Source organism: Anser brachyrhynchus, assembly GCF_964034855.1.
Source record: "Anser brachyrhynchus genome assembly, chromosome: 6".
NCBI lineage: Eukaryota > Metazoa > Chordata > Aves > Anseriformes > Anatidae > Anser > Anser brachyrhynchus.
The window spans coordinates 25,650,210-25,672,526 of NC_137700.1; the positions used below are offsets into that span (position 1 = coordinate 25,650,210).

The window sequence follows — 22,317 nt, forward strand, 5'->3', positions numbered from 1 at the left end:
AGGGGATGCAGGGAGGTATCTAGTAGGGCAGGGCTGGTTCAAGTTCTATAGGTACATTGCTCAGAAAGGAAAGTGGGTGATATTGGTGGTAGGGAGATGACTGGACCAGGTGATTTTGAAGGTCTTTTCCAACTTTAATGATTCTGTGATCTCTTGCAGCAGGGGTCAGTGCTCTCCCTGCCTGCCCAGCCTCCAGAAATGCAGACACTGTGGGTGCAAACTATTTAAATCATTCACACTCCCTGCTTTGGCAGTTCCAAATTCCCTTCTGGCCTTTCCTATAAAACACCCAAAACATACAGGATCTGGCTTGTATTTTCACTAAAGCCTCATCGTGGGGATCTGGACAGAAGAGAGCAGTTCCGCAGGGCCTCTGGGCCACACGGAGGCATGCAGCTGCAGGGTGAGAGCCAGTGGGCAGAAGCGGAGGTGCAGTGTCAGGAGGGGGACGCGGCCAGAGGAAACCACAGGATTTACACCAGCCGAGAGGGCAACCACGCCATGCTGGACGTGGAGCAGGCCTGGCCCTCCTCCTCGCCCCGCATCCCGCCCGCTGCCGGGCGCTGAGGCCTGGTCCCGCCCGGCGGGGTGCAGCGCGGCCGGCCCCCAGCAGGTGGTGGTGCAGGCACGGCTTTCCCCGCAGCGGCTCCTCGGGGAGGGCTGCCAGCGCCGGCCGGGAGCTGCTGCCCTGAAAACCAGGGGGACCCTGGCCTGTGATGCCTGGAGCAGGCCGCCATGCCTGGGCAGAAGCGGGTGGTAGCCAGGGAACAGCTCCGCACCACCCGCAGCCCCTGAGCGGTGCTGCAGGAGTGCTTGAGGAACCTTTGTCGCATTAGTAAAACTGGTACGTCCCCCCAAAAGTGAGCCTGCGGGAGACATTAAAAGGCCTGGGGATTAAAAATATTTGGTGAGAGGTTAGGTGATAAGATAATAGACCTAGCGGTTACGGGGGGAACGAATAGATAAATTCAGTGTAGATAAACTGAGGTAAAAAATAAAAAAAATCAACCACAATATAAAACTATCAGGAAGTTCAGAAATATGCAATGAAGGCAATTTTCTCTCTCACTGATGTCTGTAAAAACAACCAAAAATCTAGTTATTCACCAGTAGCAACCAGGACATTTATGACTCAACTTGGGTGAATATTTTCCCAGGAAGAATAAGAAAAAAACCAAACCCACAGTTTTTCTATTTAGAACATTTGCATAAGAAGCTTCTGATTTTGGGGGGGAGGAAGAGACTTAGCAGAAAGAGCATGTAATCTGCAACCCAGGCCACTGAAAAGTACAGTTGAAAATATATTTTAGTGACAACTTTTGTATTTTACTTAAAGTTATTTTTAGAAGTCATTTTTGTTTTGACAAGACATCCTTTCTATTTACTGAAAATGGTTCCCTCCCCACAACGAGAAAGATACGCATCATCTCCATTTAAAAGAAAAACATTTATGTCCCCAGAAATCTCTTTATTAATCATAACAAGATTTTCCTCATCTCCATGTCTTTATTGGTCAGCTCCAGTCAGGTATCAGGGTATCATCATACCAGGCACTGTCAAGAGTTCATAAAAGAAATCTGTCCCTGTGCCAGAATTGCTTGTTCAGGCAGAATGTGGAAAGTGGATAAAAGAGACGAGACCAAGTGTAGTGAGTCTGATACATGCTACTACAAAGTCTTGATTCTGCTGTGCCTCAGGATGTTTGGGTGGTATTTGAGGAACATACCCAGGAGCTTACAATTTGTATCTCACCTAAAGGTTGCTTAAACCTGGAGGAAGCCCAGAGGACCTGGCAATGGTATGCCACCACAGCAGGACATTCCCCTGACTAGAGGACATCTAGCTGTGCAGCTCACTCACACCCCCCAGAGACTGAGCGAAGAGCCCCTCCTTCATGCTCAGTCTAGAAATACACTTTTTAGTCCAGGTGAGAAACTGGGATATTGCTGGAAACAAGCACTTAAAGGATAAGAGATTTCTGCCCTTCAAAATGCATTGGAAAAGAAGAGAAATTACACAGAATGAAATGGAAGCAAAAACCAAACACAAATGGAAGTGTTTCTAAAACCATTATGGAAGTAAACAGTTTTTAATGTGTACTAAGCATCCATGTTTCCCAGGGAGCTTTGGAAATCTTTACTAATTTGATCTCTCCCTACCCCAATCCCCCTCCCACCCCCTCAACCCTCCTTGAATCAATGGAAGGATTTTCTGTGTGCGCGTTTTCAGGCACTTATTCTCTTAATTTGCTTTCTGTATCCATTTCAGCATCTTCCTCCTAGATTTTGTCACTCACTGCCACAGAGATTTAGCAAGGCTGTCTTGTAATCACCACTGGTGTCATCCTGATGGGGGAAAATTTAAAAAAAAAAAAAAGAAAGAAAAAAAGTTGAGTATAGAAGTCCCTCTTTATAAACTGGCTGCTGCCTTTGTCAGTGGATGGGATATACCCCCACAAGAAAAACACTTTGGAAAGATCAAGCCAGATTTCAGCAGGGTTACTGCCAGCTGAAACCATCAAAAGTGAACAGAGAAATGAAGCCCATCGCTGCCACCTGAAACAACATTTATCAAGTCCAACTCTTTTCTTTGGGATCCCAATGAGTAATTGATTGGGGCTCCATCCTACAGAGTGGCATAGAAAGTCAGCACAAACAAGAGAAATCAGTACTGTTGTGTTCAGATTTTACATCCCTGGTATTTGTGTAGTGTTCCCTCCCTTACAGGAAGGGAATGGGCAGTTAGCCCTGAAAAAGGATGTTTTTAAGAAAGCCACAAATATGGTCATTTTGGTCTACAGAAATACTACAGAAAATATCTTGAGATAGAAATTTTACTCCCTTTGAATATTTTGTGATGACAGGTATAAAGGCATTTCCACTTCTCGGAGGAATGAATAGTCCATACAGACCCTCGAAGACTGATCATTAATCAACATGACAGACACTGACAGTGTCAATTAGAAGAAAGGGCCCTCATTACAGAATGAGACGTCCCATGGGGATTGATAAGCATAGGGCTTTTGTGCCATTTGCACTAGGGGAAAGGGATACCCCAGAGACCTTATACAGCAAATTATAAAACCCATCTTTTCAGCCCTAATAGAAAACGTGGCTTTTTGCTAGGGGAGGGTCCTTTGTCCAGTGCTGAGACTCAAGCACCAAGAAATGCAGTATGCTTTGATAAGGTTGAGTTTATAAACTTATCTCACCACAGCATGGACCAGGCCTTCATTTGGGGTAAGTCAATTTAAAATAAAGAAATAAAATCACAACTACTTTGACTTACATGGCACTAGTTTTTGGTAGATAAGGACAGCAGAAAGGAGAAAATGGCGCAGTGTGGGAAAGGTGTAACAGGGAGGATTAAACGCATCTTGATTCATTTAGGAGATCATGAAGGACACATGAAAAGCCTAGAGCAGTCTCTCATCAGGTTTGGCTTTGCCCACATCATGTTTTTCTGGGCAGGTTAGGAACACACATGACGACTAAGAGCCATTATATCAAGATGCTGCTTACCACAATCATGCTGGAGAGAGACTGTCCTGCAATCCGCTTGAATTCAGCCTTGATAAGATTTAAGTCAACTTCACTTCGAGAAACAATCACCCTTATGAGGGTCCCATCGCGGGTGCCAGCCCCCTGAAATAACAGATACATCAGTCTGCAGTGGTAGTGGGCATTCAAGGGATAAGCTGTTGCGAACTGGTCTGGGACTGGGTGAATTAGCTTTCAAGACATCACTCAGCACACATTCTGCAGCAGATCTGCTTCTCCTTGTGAAGATGCCACATCCTCACCTCCAGGGGCCACTGTCCATTCCACAAGCCTTCTGTCTAAGTGTGCCATGAGCCTTTGCACATGTCAAATGCAAAAGCAAACATTACAGGATTGAAAGAGGGCACTGAATACACACTGCCCTTCTGCAGCAGCACCCATACAACACCTGCCTTCAACCAGTATTGTTTAAGAACTCACAGGAAAATAAAGTTCACTTCAATAACAAAAATCTTTGGGGGAATAAGAAAATAAACAGTCATCTCAGCTTTCCACCAAGTTGGGAGAGCTGACATTTTTACATATAATTTAAAAATTATAGGGACACAATCTGCAGTTGTCTTACATATCACCATTTGGAACTTTTTTTTTTTTTGACTGTTTTATTCAGAAAATTGCTTCCTAAAAAGAAAATATCATGGCCCAGTCCATTAAGTTAACATTATGGGCAAAATCCCACTATGACGAACTTCCTCAAAAAGCTTCTTCCAGAAGTTGGCAGAAGCCAGATTGCAGTAAAGCCCAGTATGAAGAATAAGAAGAAGAATAATAATAAGAAGAAGTAGGTTGCAATAAATGCCTTACCTTTAAAGCATGGTATAGCCTCTCTGCAAAGTAGCAATGTATGTTCCTTGTGCATTTCACTAGGCATATAAAAAAGACTCAGTAAGAATCAATGATAATTGCAGTCCAGGGCAGCAGGTTCAACAGATTCAGCTTTTCCATTCATTCAGTCTGCACCTAGGACATGAACTAAGTATCCTTTACTTCCTACCAGAGAGTTTTATAAAGTAGATCCATCCCATAGTAGTCAATTGCTGCAGAAGGAAAGACGACAAACTCAGGAAAAAGAAAGGGAAATGGGACACTTACCAATAGCCAGCATAGCATCCTCTAGTGAGCCACTAGTCTCACTCTTGATGCTGTCTTCTATGCTTTTACCAGCAAGTTTCTGGTATTCTTCAAACACTGTATGAAACACAAAGCACTTTGAATTTTCACCAAACAGCTGCTCAGGCATTTTGTGCCCAATATTCACAGGTATTGCTTGTGTAGTGATATGAAAATGAATATCCCACTAAAGCAATGACCATATTTGAACCAACTTCAGTAAGCTTTAGTCAAGCCCAGAAATCGGCTAAAAATAATAGCTTCACAAAAACCTATGCCCAAGAAAGAAGTATCTGTATGTATACAGAGTGACTAATTGAACAGAAGAGGCTTAATTCCCTGCCTTCATTTGTAAGAGCAAGTTCAGTCAACCTCACATTCATTTGGAAATCTGTTTCTTCATCACTGCATTTAACCACTCGAATCAGGCTACAGAAGGATAAGTACAACTATCATTTGGTCTTGTACTTGTTGTTGTCACTAGCTTCAGGAGCCAAAATAGAATCAAATTAAGTCTAGAACTATGCTCCTCATGGCCCTTGGACATTTAAATGATGACAGCAGCTTGGGAAAACTTATTTCAACCACAATTTATAAAGCAACTCAGAAAAAAAATAGTAAACAGGTGCAGATTCCAAGTTATATAAACTCCCACATAAACAAAATATCAGTAACAGAGTTGTTGTTCCCTTTTGTTCTCTAGATACAGATTCTGGTTCCAAAGTACAGACCCCTGTTTTGATTCCTAGCTTTTAAACTAACAAAGAAGAAAACCTGCTATGTAATGCAATGAATATCATACTGAAGTTTGCACAGCATTTAGGATCGTATCCCTAAACATTAACACTCAGATATTTTGGTGAAAGGCAATACTACAGAATAGAGAAATTGATACAAACCTTCCCAACTCAGACCTACTCTCCATATTAAAAAATAAATAAATAGTTGCAACAAATACACATACATTTTAAAAAATAAACTATTATAGTCTGCCTTAGTACAGAGGAAATCAAATTCGTTTCCTTGATAATTTAGTAGGTCCCAAAGATTAGTTACATCCAGACCAACTGTTGCAACTCAGTTCTTAAAGGCAGACACAGCCAAAGACTAGAGGCCACTTTTTGTTTGGTTTGGTTTGTTTGTAAGTGCTGTTGGCAGATTAAGTTTAAAAACACAAGGGGGAGCTGGCCTCCAGGGCCTTGAAAATTGTCTCCAAAGACTTCAGCTTGAAGAAGTTCAGGCATACTTAGGTCATCAACAGCTAAATTTATCAATTGAGTTCCAGTAAATTCACATGCTACTTGATGTGCTTAGATCAGGGCCAACTTAACAAAATCTGTTAGTTAGAGCTTTGGACTGCCTCAAAAGTCTTGCGATTACAAGGCCAGGTCTCTGCTGCTTTGGGCCTTGGGGAGCTGAGGGCTCCTTAGCTGGAGTTTGTTCATCATCTCCCATCCCAGGCAGCCTCCAACGGTCTCAGAAGAACTTCTAGGCCAAAACTGGAAAAGGCTCCCTGTGGTTGCCCAGCACTGGCTTTGTCAGTGATTTTTTCCCAAAGAAACCCGTGTCCAAGGAGTCGTGAGTCTGTCCGCTGCACGTTTCTACCTAGTTAGGCAGGGACTCTCTCCCCCTAGGCTTATAAAAATAGCTACACCATCTAGTCATCACTGCTGTATCAGGACTCCTATATAAACAACCTGATTTTCAGTTGCATTAAGTCTTCATAAGCTTCAAAGCTGCTGACAGCTTTTGGGCATGGATTGAGCAAGGATTAGTAGGCAGGTGTTCATTTCTGACCACCTGAGCTTTGACATCTGTATCCCTGCCTCTTCTTTTTTGGCTAGGATGATTTCTCATTTCAGATGCTTAGGAACGTGGACTGCTTCATACCTTTCATCAAGTGTGTGGCACTCCTCGTGCACAGGATGGTGATGAACTGTATCTCATCGGTGCCCCGTATCTTCTCCCCAGCAGCATAGAGAGTCTGAAATTTAACACATTATTTTTAGATTTTCTGTGCATGCAGCTGGTAAAGGAACGGGCATTTGGCTTGAGGTTCTGCTTGGGCAACAGGTCTCAAAGTAACCTAAAGTACTGTATGAACTAGACTCTGCTAGAATAGTTGACTGTGTAGACCCTTGATTGCGTCTTCTAGTGAAATCAGGGCAGTCACTATCTTCACCCTTTCTATCCCTCCTAAAACAGCTGGAGCAGCCAGCACTGCTATTGAGGTTTCTTCCCTATTCTTCAGTGTCCCTCTCCACAATTTCTATATATTTCCACACGTCAAAAGCAGTGGAGCCTGAGCCCACTTCTCATCCTTCCTGTTTGGAACAGCAAGGCTCGGCAGTGCAGGCAAAACTGAAGAACTCCAAGTTGCTTCTGCTTCAAGAAGGCCCCTCCCAAAACTGTTATGGCTCCAACCCCATGCTGATCAGGACTCTGTTGCCCAAGGACCCTGAAATTCAAGATAGGTAGGATGCAAGCATATTACCGATCACAGGCATTTGAGAGTACCTCTGCATCCTGGAGAGCCAACGCGGTATCCACATAGAGGGTGGCATTGTCCCTCTCACCCTATGAGGAGAAAAAGACAGACACCATTTGCTCTCATTAATTATTTTCCACACAAGGATCACAGAGTACATTCTAGACAAAGAACAATTCTCCTCCTCAGCTATTTCTGTAGAGTACTCAGTCAGTAATATTTCAGACAACACAAGATCTAACTCCTTGACTGAAGTCAGTAATATGAAGTGGAGCCAAGAAGTTGTTAAGTTATTCTGCTTCTTGGCAAGAAAATTGAGAAAATTCAATAGGATAAATAAATCCAAACATGCTCTCAGCATTGAGGTGGCAGACTCTGGAATAGTGTTGAATCATTGTTGAGGAGATTTTTTATTTTTATTTTTTAAAGACCCCTATACAGTGTAGTGACTTTATGCATATGTAAAAGTGAGATGTTTCTCTGCAGCAGAGCTGACTGTTTGCGGCTCTCTTACTGCTGCTAAGGGAGGGTTTTCCTGCCTCGGTCACGTTGAAGCTGAAAACAGAGATCCAGTTCAAGTGATGTGTTTGTCCTGTAGTTTGTGATGATCGTGACTGCATTGTCCCTTCTATCGCACATCTTCTCCAAAAAGGAATAGAAAAATGAAGATCTTTGGATCCTCTTTTCTCTTCTCTAACATTACCTGAAGAAGGCAAACTAGAATCTGTTCAAAATAGCCACTTGTTTCCGATTTTATGTCTTCTTCCAGATCAGAACCGTATTCTACACAAGAGAAAGAGAAGAACGATGGAAGTATTTACTTGGGTGTTATGATCAGGATATCACCAGTCACCTAAGGACATACACAAGTCAAGAAGGTCACTAGTGAAAAATGGCAGGCTGAGATCAGCATACACCCTCAGTGATACCCAGACAGGCACTCCCATCTGACTGAGTGTACCACTAGCTCCATTGGCAAAGGCATAAACCCACGGCTAATGTTAGAGATGTAGTTTGAGGGACCGAAGAGCTGTGAAATAGTTACAAACATAATTGATAGATTCCCATTTACAGCACATTTAAGGGAGAGAAAAAGCCAAGTGTACAGCTGTAGCTTTATTTGCCTTCTGACAATGGTTGAGCTTGGCACCACGGACTAAATTTGTGATTTGCTGACCTTTTCCTCTGACTGGAAGAAAGCTAGAGAGGGATTTTCAAATTCACTCAGCACAGCCACGTTCTGTTTGCCAGGCTGAAGGCAGAGTTAGGCTGCACCTTCTTGCTTCTACAATCCCCTTTTCCTGCTGACAGTGCTAGCTGGTAACACCATTCCCGCTGTGCAGTCAGGCAGCGGCACGTTGCTCTGACCACACAAACCAGAGCCCCAGGCACTTTACCTTCTTTGTACGCCTTGATTATCTCTCTGATCTGCGCCTTTGTTCGTGATGCCAGGATCTCTATGATAACACCTTCACTTGTTCCCACACCCTTTGATGGAAAACACAGTGGAAAAAAAGGTAGAGAAAGATATCCAGTCATGCAGTGAAATTTACTGCTGGAGAAGTATGGTTAAATGAGGAGTCTGATGGCAGCAAAGGGTCAGGCTGCATGCTGAGCTGTGAGAAACTGTCAAGATGAAAGCTGGAGACACAAAGCACATTTGTTTTGTGTGGATTCATTTACTGAGATGCCCAATTTGTAAAGGTTTCTTGTATATAACCCTGCACTTCTGCAACGCATTTTTGGATCTGAATCTTTGGTGCAAAATATCGGAGGGATGTGGGGACACTAATGCTTGTCTAGTCAGTCCTTTGTACCATTAAAAAAATACTATATCAACAGGTAGGATCCCAGCCGACCCCAGCTTGGCCCTTGCACCAACACTCATTCATTTCTTTGATTTCTTAAAGGTTTCACTGCTCAGGTGGGGTGTCAGGGCAGCAACTTTGGCCCAAGGTCATTGAGCTCCATTCACGATAGGCACTACATAAAGCATTGAAGAGTTTCTAGAGCTACACGTTAGAAACTCATCTGCGGATGCTCATCTGTTGCCAAAGCCAAGTTTAGATCCACTGTTACCTTCCCCAGGCTTTGAAACACATATGTACAGAAACACATATACATATTACATATAAATATTACAGCAGCATTCCCCCCCAACATTCACTGATAGCACAACTAAATATTTCTCAAAGGGTAGTGTTAATAACAAACTTAATAATCACCCACTAGCCCAGTTACTATCACTTTTCATTAATAGGCAAAGTTACAGGAAATGAACATTGGACCTATGCTACTAAAATAGCAGCATGCAGTTTACTTACCTTCATGGCATCATACAGCTCCTTTGCATCATACTTGAACGGGGGGTACATGAGAGCCACAATGAGCCTCTCGAAGTTGCCGCTCAGTTCAGACTTCAGGCTTTCAATCAGATCCTGTTGAACATCACCATGCTTACCACATAAAAAGCCTCAAAGGTTCTCTTTCCTGCCCAGTGCAGTTTCCATCCCCATGGCCTACAGCCGTGAAGCTGAGTGACATCATTGTGTTGACAGTTCATTAGAAAAGGTCCTGGGGGCTGGAAAAGGCACCTAACTCCAAAATGGATTTTGTCTAGGTCCTTCCACTTCCTTTGTTCCCCAGTATCAAGCTTCCCCCAGGTAATAATTCTGCAGCAGAGCAGGGAAGATAAACATCTTCCTCCAATCTGTTTTAGACAGGGAGCAGAACCAGGAGCTGAAGGCCTTGAACTAAGTGAAGGATATAGCCAATACCCAAAGCCTACACATGGCACACACACACAGGACGTCTGCAGAATCAGGCATGCAGTCTGTTTAAAGACAGGCTTCAAACCTTCCTCTCATTATCGTATAGATCTTTTAGGGTATGCCTCACCCTGTTTCAGTGGGTATATGGAATGAAACCGTTCTGTTCATTGTCCCATACACATTTGTTTCCCTTTCTTAGGCCCTTTCAAGGCAGTCCCTTTTCCATCAGGGTTTGTTGGAGATTCCTATTTCTATATTGACCCAAGAGCCTATATTGCTGTTTGCCAGTAACTTTCCTTCCCCCACACTTTTAGATGCAACTCTCACACATCTGGCTACACTGTTGGGCTGGTGGAAGAGTTTGCAGCACAAGTTTTTCTAATGAGAGTAAGGTTTTATCAAAGACAGAAAGATAGCCACATAAAAACATGGTTGTCAACAATTGCAGTTTGTTTTCGTTTTTAGAATTTCCAAATAAATGTAATGAAATAAGTATTTAAATTGAATTTTATCACTTAAAAGAGCCCCAAACAAGCCCGACAGTTTACTCAAAAGGCTACTTAGAAAGTATAACTTTTTGTTATAGCTTCATAAACAATAAGAAGTTACACTTTAAGTCAAAAGGGATTTTTTTTAAAAATATTTCTGGTCAAAATACCTTTTAGAAAGAAAATTACAATCACTAGGCGAAAACCAGTTTATCCCACCACAAATTAATTTCACATATTCACCCCAGGCCTTATTATCAAATATTAACCTGTTTGCAAAAGACCTGCATATTGTTTACACCATGCTTGCAGGATGAACTGTACACCCATTTACTACATCCCACATGCAGTGAAACAGTGACTGAATATGGCTTTGTTTTGGAAGAACCTTTCCAAACTGTCCTTTGAAGGATTTGGCAATCTGTTGACGCTGCATGTTGCTCCTCTTAGTTAGGACATCAATTATAGCTTGTTCATCAGTCCCTATGGAGAGCAACAATAAGCCATAAACACAGTGCACAGAATAATAATAATAATCCCAATTCAAGTAATCAGAAAACCTCCCCTAGTTTATTGCCTTCATGATGTAGAAATTCAATTATGTCTTGCAGAAATGTTGATTTTGAATTATCCACATAAAAAAACCATCATCTCTAGCTGCAATTTTCTTCAGGAATGGCTTTTAACTGAGCAACTATAAATGCAACATAGAGTTTACACGTATGGATACAGTTAACTCACCAAGCCCCTTCATGGCCTTGTACAGGGTTTGAGCATCAGGTGCAGGGTCAAAGTTTAAAGCACCTGTCACAGACACGCCCTCTGCTTCGCTCTGAAAAATAAGAAAAATACAACACTTCATTACTGTATTTTGTTAGCTCAAGAAAAGGTAGTTTGGAACATAAAATATTATCATCCATATTATTACACATGTGGAAGACAGAAAAGCGGAGGGGTTGGTTCAAGTCATTCTGCAGAGCAAATCTCAGAACAGAACACAAGTTTCTTCCCTCCAATTGCCTGTACCAGCCTCCGGCTCCTGGCAGAAAAATGAGGTCAAGCACTGCTGCAAAAGTCATTAGGTGCAGGTGGTCTGGCAGAAAAAGCTGAGTAGCCTGGACTTTCCTATTCAAGCCTTTCTACAATGCTTACGAGCACGTATGCTATCATATCATACTGCTATTAAGTGCCACATTTTCCAGCACTTCGGTACAGGGTGGTTTTATACATAGCCTTTTCAGTTTCATGGAATACGTATCTTCTCACAAACCATTTTTCTAGTTAGCAGCTTTATTCTGCTGCTGCTTCACTCAAGTGCAACTGGTTTCACATAAGGAAGCACCTCCTTGGGAAGGATTTGGGCCAAGAGGCTACTTTGAAGGAACAGATCCATCTGGAGAAGTGCAGTTACAATGTTCTCCTCCCCAGAGCTGAGAGCCAACTACATAGCAATCCTCCAGTCAGACCCGTAAGGCACAGCCAGCACCAGAGTAACAGGGCAGAAAGACACACTGGGACTTACTCCAGTCACCATAAGGTAGTGAGGCCATCAACCAGAACCCAGGCTTAAGAGCTTCTGTTTAACCAAAGCTGTTAGGCAAGGGAATTGGCTTGAATACACTGACATCTCCAACAATAACGTCCTATCAACAGGGAAGTCTGTGAACGGTTAGTCATAAAGAGTCATCACCACTTTATTCCAATAACTGCAGTTTCCTCTTGCTTAGCAGCGGAGAGATTTAAGCTTCCCCAGGAAACTGCTGTATTCTCATAAACGGACTTGTAGGGATATGATTAATATTGAACTAATGATATCAGCATGACTTGGTGGATTTTTTCTAAGGGGGGTGGCCTCACAGTCAGGTAAAAAGCACCTTCAATCCAGAGCTTACAGACCAGAAGTAATCACTAATGCTGTCCTGTATGACTTGCATAATATAGACCTCCAAGTGCCACCCAGCAGCCTCCTGCTCTGGTGCAAATTCCTTTTGCTCCTATTTCCTTTGTGACAGAGGGATCTTCCCCCTCTTCTCATTGCGTCCTTTCAGGTAATTCATGTCCTCCCCAGAGAAAAATCCTCCCCAGAGCTAACCTTCAAGAAATCTTTGCCACGTAGAAAGGCTTGTGGAAGTTCCCTTCAGGACCTGCATTGCTGGCATTTTTTATTTTTAAATAAGAGTCTGGAAGATTAATGACATGCTCTTGAGCATGCAGCCAAGAAACACTAGGCCTAGCCCAGCACCACAGCTGAGGCATAGCCACGCCGTGCTGCTCAGATACTCAGGCTGGCTCAGGGCAAGCTCATTCAGGTGTTCTTGTCCAGTGCTCTACCGGTAGACATAGCTGGCAGGTGTTTTCATGCCAGCCAAGCTCTGGGAACAGTATCAAGCAACCAAAAAATGATGAGCTTAGATAGAAGCAGTATGTTCAGCAGACTGCAAGATCTGGAAGAACTCTTTTTTTCTGAAGTTTGCTTTGCACCCAGCACAGCAACAGAATCCTGTGCCACCGCACCCTGCTCTGGGTAGGGAGGGCAGCTGAGGAAAGGACTGCATCAATGGGAAACTTGTCATTAGATGCAGCTTCAATTACGTCCCAGTGATTACTGAGCAGCAAGTTTAAGGCTGCGGTGAAGCTGTCACTGCAGAGCCACCCCCAAAGGCTTGCCATCAGCCTGGAACAGGAGGCCTGGCCAGGCTGTTGGCAGGATCAGAGCAAGTGCTCCTTTTCTGCTCCCCTGTGAAGTCAGCCAGTACCAGCAAAACTTCCCCAGAAAGCAGGATACACTCCTCTGTCTGATTTTGCTCTGAAATAGACGGACAGTCCTCTCTAGCTGCACTCAAAGGCTCATGTGAAATAAATGCTCTGGATCCATGCCTGGTGACTCAGGGTAAGAGGCAGTGCAAAGCTCAGCTTTCATTTGGAGGCAGCGGTAACAAATCAAACAATGGCCCTTTTTGGTATTAATTCCAAGAAACACAGCCCATCCTCGTTCAAGTAGCTTACTCATGACTCACTCATAGGCTTGATTCTCTGTGTTCCAGCACAGGTACAATCACGGTCAGTTTCCAGAGAAACACTATTCAGTTTGGTCTTGTTTTCCAGATGAATTGATGCTATAATTACCTAACTGAAACTACTCAAACCATCCATGCAAATCTCCTGGTAAGATGAATAACTAGTGCAAAAGCAATGTAATCTGTGTACCCTGTGGCTGATGATGTGAAGAGCGTTTTACCTATAAATGAAGGGTAGGGGGATTAAAAAAAATATCAAAATATATATCCTATCAAAATATTTTCTAACCTAAGGAGTAGTTTATCAAAAACCTGAAATGTGGGTGACAGGTGGGGTTATTGCTTTTCAGTGGAAAGTTTCTGAAAGAGTTTCACATTTTTCATAGTTTGCATATGAGTTGTATTTTTATGGAGGATTTTGAAAAACAATTTATTTTTAACTACTCCTCCATTGCCTGCTTGTCTTCATACCTCCACCCCTACAACACCAACAGATAAGAGTCCTCTAGAGCTTTCAATGACTTTCCTCCTTTTCTCACTAAGTTTCCAAATGATTTCCAGCTTGGAGGGTGGGGGCAACAGATCAACATAAAGGGAAAAATTAAAGTGAGTGCTGCTCCAAGCTTTGGGAAAAAAAAAAAACATTTTACTATACTAACTTCCAAAACGGTGGTGACTGGGCAGGGAAAGACTTTTCCACCAGTACTCCAACACATGCCATTCTCCAGCAGCTCTCTTCTAGGCCTTGGCTTGTAGATATCTAGAGATAAAGTCCCTGGGGAAATCTAGCCTTCCACAGAAGCTAATGTGAGAGCTGCCACTGAGCTGTATGTGGAGGCTGCTTCAGGGCACCCCACAACTCCCAAAGCCACAAGAGCTTAAAAGAGAACAAACAGCATTTCTGGCTCCTAGCAGACAGGCAGGGCATCCAAGTCCACATCGTTGCAGCAATATTCAAAACCCACCAAAGAAAGACTCTGTGGCTTGACAAACCATACCTCCCTCCATGACCACAGCCTGCCAGCATGCTGGGGACAGGCCAGTGCCCTGAACCTACTGCCAGAGGTGAAGGAAGGGACAAGGAGACTGCAGCTTTCATACATAATGCAGACCTCTGCTGTGCAGCTTTGCTGATCCCCAGTACCATATCCCCATGTACACGTAATCATCCCTCTGCACCACCCAGCTGAAGGGCCAGGGAGAGTCTGGTCTTCTTAAAGCCAGCATGCAAGTCAACACCTCCTTTAATCAAGGTTTTGGAAGCGCTGAAAACCTTTTATAGTCAGAAAACCAGTAAACAGATTTGGCTGATTTTTAAAGGGAAACATTTAATTCCCACACAGTGCCTGATAGAGCTTACAAGTTAACTTACTGTAGTGCGAAAGAAGTGAAGGCGTTTCACTTCACTATTTCCTCTACTTACCCAAGCCTTCCACCATGCCATCTCAGTGTTGGTAGTGATACCTGGGCCTGTTAATGAAGAAAACCACATGCATCACACCTCACAGTAAGGGAATTTGAATGTTGAAGAGGGTGGGGGGAAAGAGGAATAATTTTCTTTTTTTTTTTTTTTCAATAGACTTACCACAAGAAAATTAGAATAACTGTGTTCCTCTGGAGGCTTATTCCCTCTGGAAGCTGCAGAATGTAACTGGACTCTGTGCTGAGAACTGGCAGGTATAACCCATCCTTATCTACAAATTCCATGGGGCAACGCCCGCAGACACTGCTCAACCTGTTTTGCACATATGATCTCACAGGGAGAGATCAAGTTGCTTAACAAACCAGGCTTCCCCTGTGAGGAGCCCTATATTCAACCTCAGTTGACTAATGCTCATTGTAATTTTTCCACTGCTTCTCCCCCACACCCTAACCCACTAACATTTTAGCCTCTGGCACTGACACAATGTGCAAATTAAAGCCAGGTAATTTCTTGGCATTAAACTCCACAGAGACCCAGTGAGTTCTGCTACAATGAAATAAACCACTCTCACATTATTAAGGACTCTTTCTATTTCTACCAATCTGGATGACACCAAAACAGGACTCTCAAAACTTAACAAACACTCACCTACATCCCTTCCTTCATAAAAGCCTATAAAAAAAAAACACTAAGTCAACAGCCAAACATGTCCTACCTCTCATAGCAAAGCTCAGTACAGCAGCAGACTGTACACTGACTTGGGAAGTCTCTCCCTGTCACGTAACCCAGACTCACACAGCATGAGCAAGAAGCATCTCAAGGCCAACACAGAACCAGCGCGTTTCAGGCTAACTGCTCTCAGCAATGTCAGTTCCAGCAAGGTTACCGTAGGGCTTGCTATTACATGTTAAGGCTTGGTGCAATGTGAATATTTTTTCCTTTTTGTGTTCACAGTCAGAGCCAAAAGGCTCTTAATACTTAAATTCGGAGAAGTGTTTCTGTGAAACCAGCTGAAATATCTTATGGCTGTAGCAATATTTTCCTGTCTAGACTTTTGTCAGAACCCATCATGCCCGTGTTATTTATTTGTTTTTAGATGGAAAGCTGCCCTGATGGAAACATTCCCATCAGCTATATCTTAACCCTTGCTATAGAGGAACTTTGTCCCCTCTCACATTTACAAGCCCACACGGGACCCTGGGTAAACACCAAACCATGGGCCTCTCTTACTTCCTTCCCACACGCTGTTATTTCACTTAACCCAGCTGGGTCCCCCTGGCCTGGGAAGCTGCTCTGGTTATTCCCACTGGAACGAGCTCTGCCAGCTCCTCCCGCCTCAAACCCATCCATCACATGGGGAGGGCAAGTCGTGGAGGAGGAGGCACTGTCCTTGGCATAGGAAGTGTGCAACTAGGGTCCACACCAGCTTCGATTCTAGTCAACTTCAAGCAGCAGGGTCATCAACAGTGCACAGCAAGGAGGGTTCATGAGTGGTCCTTTATTCTCCCTCCTTCTCGGGGAAGGGTGGTCAGAGCAGGATGGATTTGCTTTTGCTGGATCCCAAGGCTGTGCCTGGCTGCTTATATATGCCTTTTCCCTGTGTTGGGATTTAATTAGGTCAGCTTGCCATGAAGGTCAGCTTTCTTGAGGACTCCATGGACAAAGAAACCCTTCTAGACAGAAAGTCACAGAGTTGGAGCTAACAGCTGTGGGTCACAGAGGGGAGCAGAAACCCAACCAGACAGAAAATGGGAAAAAGTCCAAGCAGTCATTTTTGCCAGCACAAACTAAAAAGGCTGCAAAGGGACACCAGGGGGGACTTTAACAGGGGAATTAGAATTTAACGTGGCCAGATTTTAAGAAATCAGTATAAATGGGCTACATAAGGTCTAGAGAAACTGAACTCTGAGCAATCCCTCTTTAGGTACGGTGCTACTGCTCTGAATTGATTCCTGCTCTTCATTCACCATGGTTTATTTTGTTAGTAAGAACTGATCACTTTGTCAGCTGTGAGTTGAACTCTATTGCAGCATCATCTCAGCTCCTGGTGGATGCAGCTTCAATGATGCAAAGCTCAGAGCAGTGCTGCACAGTCTTAATGCAGATGAGAGCAGCCAATGCTCTCACGCCATCACAGCAGGAGGTACACTGCAGTCCAACATCCCTTTTGCTCGGGCAGATGTTTGTTTTAAACAGCTCAGTTAACAGACTCATCTTCACTACACATCTTGGTGCTCCCTTACCACACATGTTGTACATGTGAGTGAGCTTGTCTGTGGTTCGCGTACTTTACTGTTATGTACCAGAAACATACATACACACACATCTTTTACAGCAGCAGTATAACCTCACATAGTGCAGTGATTATCCTCAGGATCACACAAAATTTCAGAAAGGGGTAGAAGACAACACACAAGTTCTACAGGTTCTCCCAAGCCTCCCTGTCTCACACACACACACACAAAGTCATTTCTGCATCCCTTGTAAAGTGAACTCCAAATTCACTAAAAATACTGTCAGGAGAACTCTGCCCAGCAACATGTTAAGGTGGTTAAAATTTGATCTTGTAATCCTTCTTGCTTGCCCTGCGGTACCCCTACAAAACAGAGTCATCTCTAAGCCATCTGCAAGAGTGTCATCTGAGCAGTGGGTCAGTCATGTTGTGGGTACAGACATCCACAAAGTGTCTCCACAGCGAAGTTCTCTCAAGCCTCAGCCCTGAACACCTCCAAGCTTTCAGCAAGTCCCTGCTTCTGCCAGTGTGTCTGGCCAAGTCAGCTGTTGGCACAGCCATCAGCCACCAAAAGTGGTCAGAAACCTCCAGAAGCAGCAGCACATACACCATGACTAGGTCTGGTTTGTGTGTTTTTAGGCTATTCAATCCAAATCCATTTTCAGCTAGACATAATGAAGAAGCTGCTCTGCACTTAGCTTTTTCTTGACTCTGCACTTGGGACTTTCCAAGCTTGAATCAGGGACACTGGAGCTACCTCAGTGCATACCAAGCCAGTGTAAGGAATGCTATAGAAGAATTCATGAGCAGGATTGGATTTTGCTCAACCTTGTTCAAAACCATAAAAGACTTGAAGTAAAAGAAAAAAAAAGTGCTGATAGCCTTCAAACGGTTCATTACTTACATTGCTTCAGGGTTGTACCACCCAGTAAACTCTGACTGCTCTGTTTTAGGTTGGACAAAAGCAGCTTAAAGGATGCTCTAATTTAGATGGAGGGTAGCAAAAGACTTCTAGAGTGCAGCCCCTTTCTCCCCTTCCCCATTTGTAGGTTAGTAAAGTCTGGCCCTGTGCCTGGGAAGTTTGAGCCCAGGAGCTGACTGCTTTGGAACACGAGAGCTTATGCAAAACAGGTCCTTAACTGTCCAGCAGTTTTACTTACCCCATGGCTTTTCTCTGCTACTAGAACTTTCTGCAGCAAGACAAGAACAGAACAGAACAGCCCATTGGGAATTTCACCCCAAAATTTGTATGTATGTATTTATTTTTTTAAAAGCCAGGAGCTTAATCATTCTGGAAACAGCAGACCAGACATTGATACTTGATGCAAATCAATAATCTGACCAATCATAAAATATTTTACTACGTAAATTTGAGGAAATTAGAGCACACCCCTCATACCAAGCAGGAGAAGTATTCTGCTGCAAAGAAAGAAGATAAACGACATTTTCCAAACCAGTTTATAAGTAATACTGCATAGAATCTGACTTTTAAAGTGACATTTTCAGATGTTACTGTATAATTTCCTTAAAATTAAAAAAAAAAAAAAAAAGATGAATGAAACCAATCAGTAATGAGTCCAGCTTGCTATAATAACTTGATCTGGTGCTTAGGTACATGATTTAGTGGGTGATATTGGGAGTAGGGGGATGGTTGGACCAGATGATCTTGGAGGTCTTTTCCAACCTTTACGATTCTATGAATCTATGAATCTATGAATCACAGCTCTGATGAGGACTCATTTCAGCAAATTGCAGGGTTTTCTTTCATGTGATACCAAACTCTTAATATCTCTTCCAGAACAGGTCATTACCTCCTTACTTTTTAGTCTTTTAGCTCCAGACCCATTACTGACAATACTTTGCCCCTACCTTCCAGTGACTTACATCAGTCTCTTGCCCCAGCAGCTGCCATGTTTGCAGACGGGGTGACACTCCCTCACTGTGCAAACCTAACCTGTCTCATCCTGCAGCTTTTAAATCAGTGTGCAAACAACTCCACAAACCAAACACTAAGTTCTACTCCTACTACTCCATTCTTTTTTCCCTTCTCTATATTGCTACTTAAATAGATACTATCAGCTGACTACCATCAGGGGTAAGAGCAAATGCCCTTACATCTACTAATCAGCTCACTATCACCTGAAATCAGATCATTACATGGAAGGGCTGTGTAAATTTGCTAGCAGGCCAATCCAAGCAAAAAGTTATTGTCTGTTTATGAAAGAGGTGTGAGCTGGGGTAAACAAGCAGATGGGAAAGGCAGTAGTTTTCAAAAGAAGAGTTATCTGCAATACAAAAATAAAGTCACTAAAGTCTAAAAAAATTATACTCACATACCTGGCAGCTCACTGCTCACCCTGCCCTTTCCTCTTGTGCCTTTGAACCATCTTTCAAAGTGAAAATGATCCCAAAATAGGATTATTTCCATTTGAAAATCACTAGCTCAGCTTCATTTTCCAAGTTTCCTTTATTACCGCAAGGAGCTTTGTGCCAAGTACCATAAGAGAAAATCCGTGCCTATATGTTTTGGGCGATGTTCAAGCAGCAAGTGTAAAATCTCAGGGCCTGATTGTGTCAGCACCAGGAGGACGAGCCCCGGGGTCAGTGGGGCAGCCAGTGCCACAGGGGACTGTGCACAGAGCTGTGTGCAGGTTAGCAAAGGGTGTGTCGGCTTCACCTTTGCTACACAGGGCCCCTTCGCTACCGGTGGGACAGCCAGGGTTAGGTACAAACACAAACGAGCAGAGCACGTCCCCTTGGCTTGCTCTGGCTCTGCTCTGACTCCAGCTGAGCATTTTTCTGCTCATTCCTTTCTTGTGCTAGTGCTGGAGCCAAGGAATTCTTCCCAGTTGCCCTAACAACCATTCCCCACACAAAACAGGCAACTGCTGCTCTTGTTTAACCCCAAAGGCCAACAAAGAAAGCACCCTCTGAATCAAAATGGGCAAGGGGAGCTCATCTGGGTCTGATGGGGACATGACAGATGCCAGGAGATCAAACGCCAGCAGCGGGTGTGAGGCAGCATTCAGGAAGCATTGGGTGCTTGTATGTGTAATATTTTGTGCACATCCCCAGACACCTCTATGGGGATTACTTTTTGTATAGTCCTTGATGGAACAAGTACGGGTGCCCGTACGCAATTAAAGACAGTCCTGCTGTTTGAATCAGCCCTGCAATGGAGAAGGATGTACACAGAGCTGCCTAAGGGTGACCCCTCGATGCCACCTGTCGTGCCCCTACTGACGTGCTTCACTCTGCAGCAAGGATTGAGCCAGCAGCCCCACATCAGGCTCACCCTAACGCTGATCATGTGGTGCTTTCCCATCAGTAGCAGCTGCATCTGGATGGCTCAAGAGCCACAGAGTTCAAGCACTGCTGAGTGATTGGAGTGATCTATGCTAAAGGAGGTTAAATTTAAAAATGAGAGAACACAGTGTCACTTCTGATTTGTTAGTAAAATTAGAAGTAATACTGCATTTTCACATCCTCCTCTACAGCTAGATTTTCCTTCAGCTTTGAAGTGGCCGTTTTCCAGCCTGGAGCTGGCAACACTGAGGACAGCATCCTGGAACAGACTCTGTGAGATGCTAGTGGGTCAGCTAGGCTAGTAGCTTGGCTTGCAATTGCTTGGTGGCACAGTCTCTGAACACTGCAATACTGCAGGCAGTACTGTGCCTATGCCATACTATGAAGGGCCCAAAGCCAGTCCACTTCAGACCATGCCCCTGTTGAGTGTACAGAAGCAGAGAGCCTATGAGTAAACAGACTGTTCTACTAGCTCTAATGGAATTATTATAGTTCTAATTAGGGCGCTATAATATCATGATAGAAGAAACAGGCCTAGATTGATACACTAAAAACAAACAAACAAACAAAAAAACTTTTCTATCAGGTGCAGATGTTTCTCTGTGTTCCTCTGTCACCTGTAAAACCAGTGGGATCTCTGCCAGTGATTGGTATGAGTGCTGAGCCAGACTTAACTTTGGTCCCCCTCCCGCTGTGGCAGAATTTTGACGCTGCAGAAGTCAGCATGTCCATGATGCCAGTTACACCGGTGACATTGTGATTGGTATCTAGACCTCTGTTTGTGTGCATTCAGGTGTCTTGGTGGAGACAGCAAAGGCATTTGTGTCTCACAATCTTGACAAAGTAAAACAGAAGCAAGGAGACATAAAGTACCGCTTTCCTTTCCCAGAGAAGTGGTGTTCAGTCTCTACTCAAGTACCTGTGATCTTCATTCACTAGCTAAGCAGACTATTGGGAACCCTTTACATGAACACAAGTAAATGAGGAAGCAAGACTTTGATAAATGGTTCTGCGTGTCTGAATTTGTCATTCAAGGTATAGACAGGTCACTGAGCCAGATCTCACAATATGAGCACATACATCTGCCCTCTCACCCAGATACCAGTTTCTGGGATGCACTGAAGAACACACAACTAGAAATGTGTGTGAGGTGGGGATTGTTTGTTTTCTCGTTTTATTGTGAGCTAACACAAAGGCTGTTGCTTTCTAAGGGAAAACCAACATATTTCACAAATTGTTTTTGTAGTAAGAAGAACTGAAAACAGGGCAAGTAAGTTTATAATGGAAAAGACTTTTGTATCAAAGGCACTAAAAATAGCAGCAGTGCTGCTAAAACAGCCAGCTCTCCTTAAGCTGAGGGCTGTGGTCTAGCTGTGCTAGTTGAAAATCTTCCAAATGTTCTATTGTTTCCTTAGAGAGCTCTGCCAAATATAGGTGGTTCAACCTTAGTGTGGAATGAGACCAGCCCCTCTTTAATACTGAGATAATTAGAGGCCATGGGGATCAAACCAGAGAGGATGTGTTTAGGATCACGGAGAGATCAAGAAATCAAAATAAGTTCTCCCAAGAGCCAGGCTCACAGTGCCGCAGCATCTCAGTTGTGGAATGGTGGGAAGTATCATCTGTGCCTCAACAGACTACCTTGTGCCCCAAACTGTGAGTTATTTTCAGCACTAATTTTTGTCACAAAAGTGATAAATGAGGGCTGGATGTTTCAGACATTGAATCAGCAGCAGCTCACGAACCAGCTCAGTTAGATGCAAGAACAGAAGTAGACTGATGGTCTCTTCTGCCTGGAGAATTTTACTCAGTACACGTTCAGGGTTGATTTGTGTCTCTTTGACAGTGATAGAGCAACCAGGTCACAGCTCACCAGTGAATATGCCTGTATGAAAAGTGCACTGCAGAAAACACAGAGCTG

General features: G+C 43.6%; 1 protein-coding gene across 1 annotated transcript; it reads right to left on the reverse strand.

Annotated features, from left to right (window-relative positions):
- Positions 1–2,061: 2,061 nt before the first annotated feature.
- Positions 2,062–15,156, reverse strand: LOC308197158 (annexin A8-like). Its single transcript, XM_080597184.1, has 13 exons — positions 15,020–15,156; positions 14,858–14,904; positions 11,159–11,249; positions 10,806–10,900; positions 9,483–9,596; positions 8,556–8,646; positions 7,862–7,941; positions 7,188–7,247; positions 6,561–6,654; positions 4,653–4,748; positions 4,365–4,423; positions 3,522–3,644; positions 2,062–2,345 (listed from the first exon to the last, which is right to left on the reverse strand). Exons 2-13 carry the CDS (start codon positions 14,876–14,878, stop codon positions 2,289–2,291), a joined length of 981 nt encoding a protein of 326 aa, XP_080453310.1. The 5' UTR covers positions 14,879–14,904; positions 15,020–15,156; the 3' UTR covers positions 2,062–2,288.
- Positions 15,157–22,317: the final 7,161 nt, after the last annotated feature.

Excerpts from the sequence above, each read along its gene's own strand:
- LOC308197158 (XM_080597184.1), bottom strand. The coding sequence starts at position 14,878 with ATGGCATGGTGGAAGGCTTGG. Across the intron at positions 10,901-11,158 it reads CAAGGCCATGAAGGGGCTTG|GGACTGATGAACAAGCTATA; the intron begins GTGAGTTAACTG and ends TGCTCTCCATAG. Across the intron at positions 3,645-4,364 it reads GGCTATACCATGCTTTAAAG|GGGGCTGGCACCCGCGATGG; the intron begins GTAAGGCATTTA and ends CTGTTATTTCAG.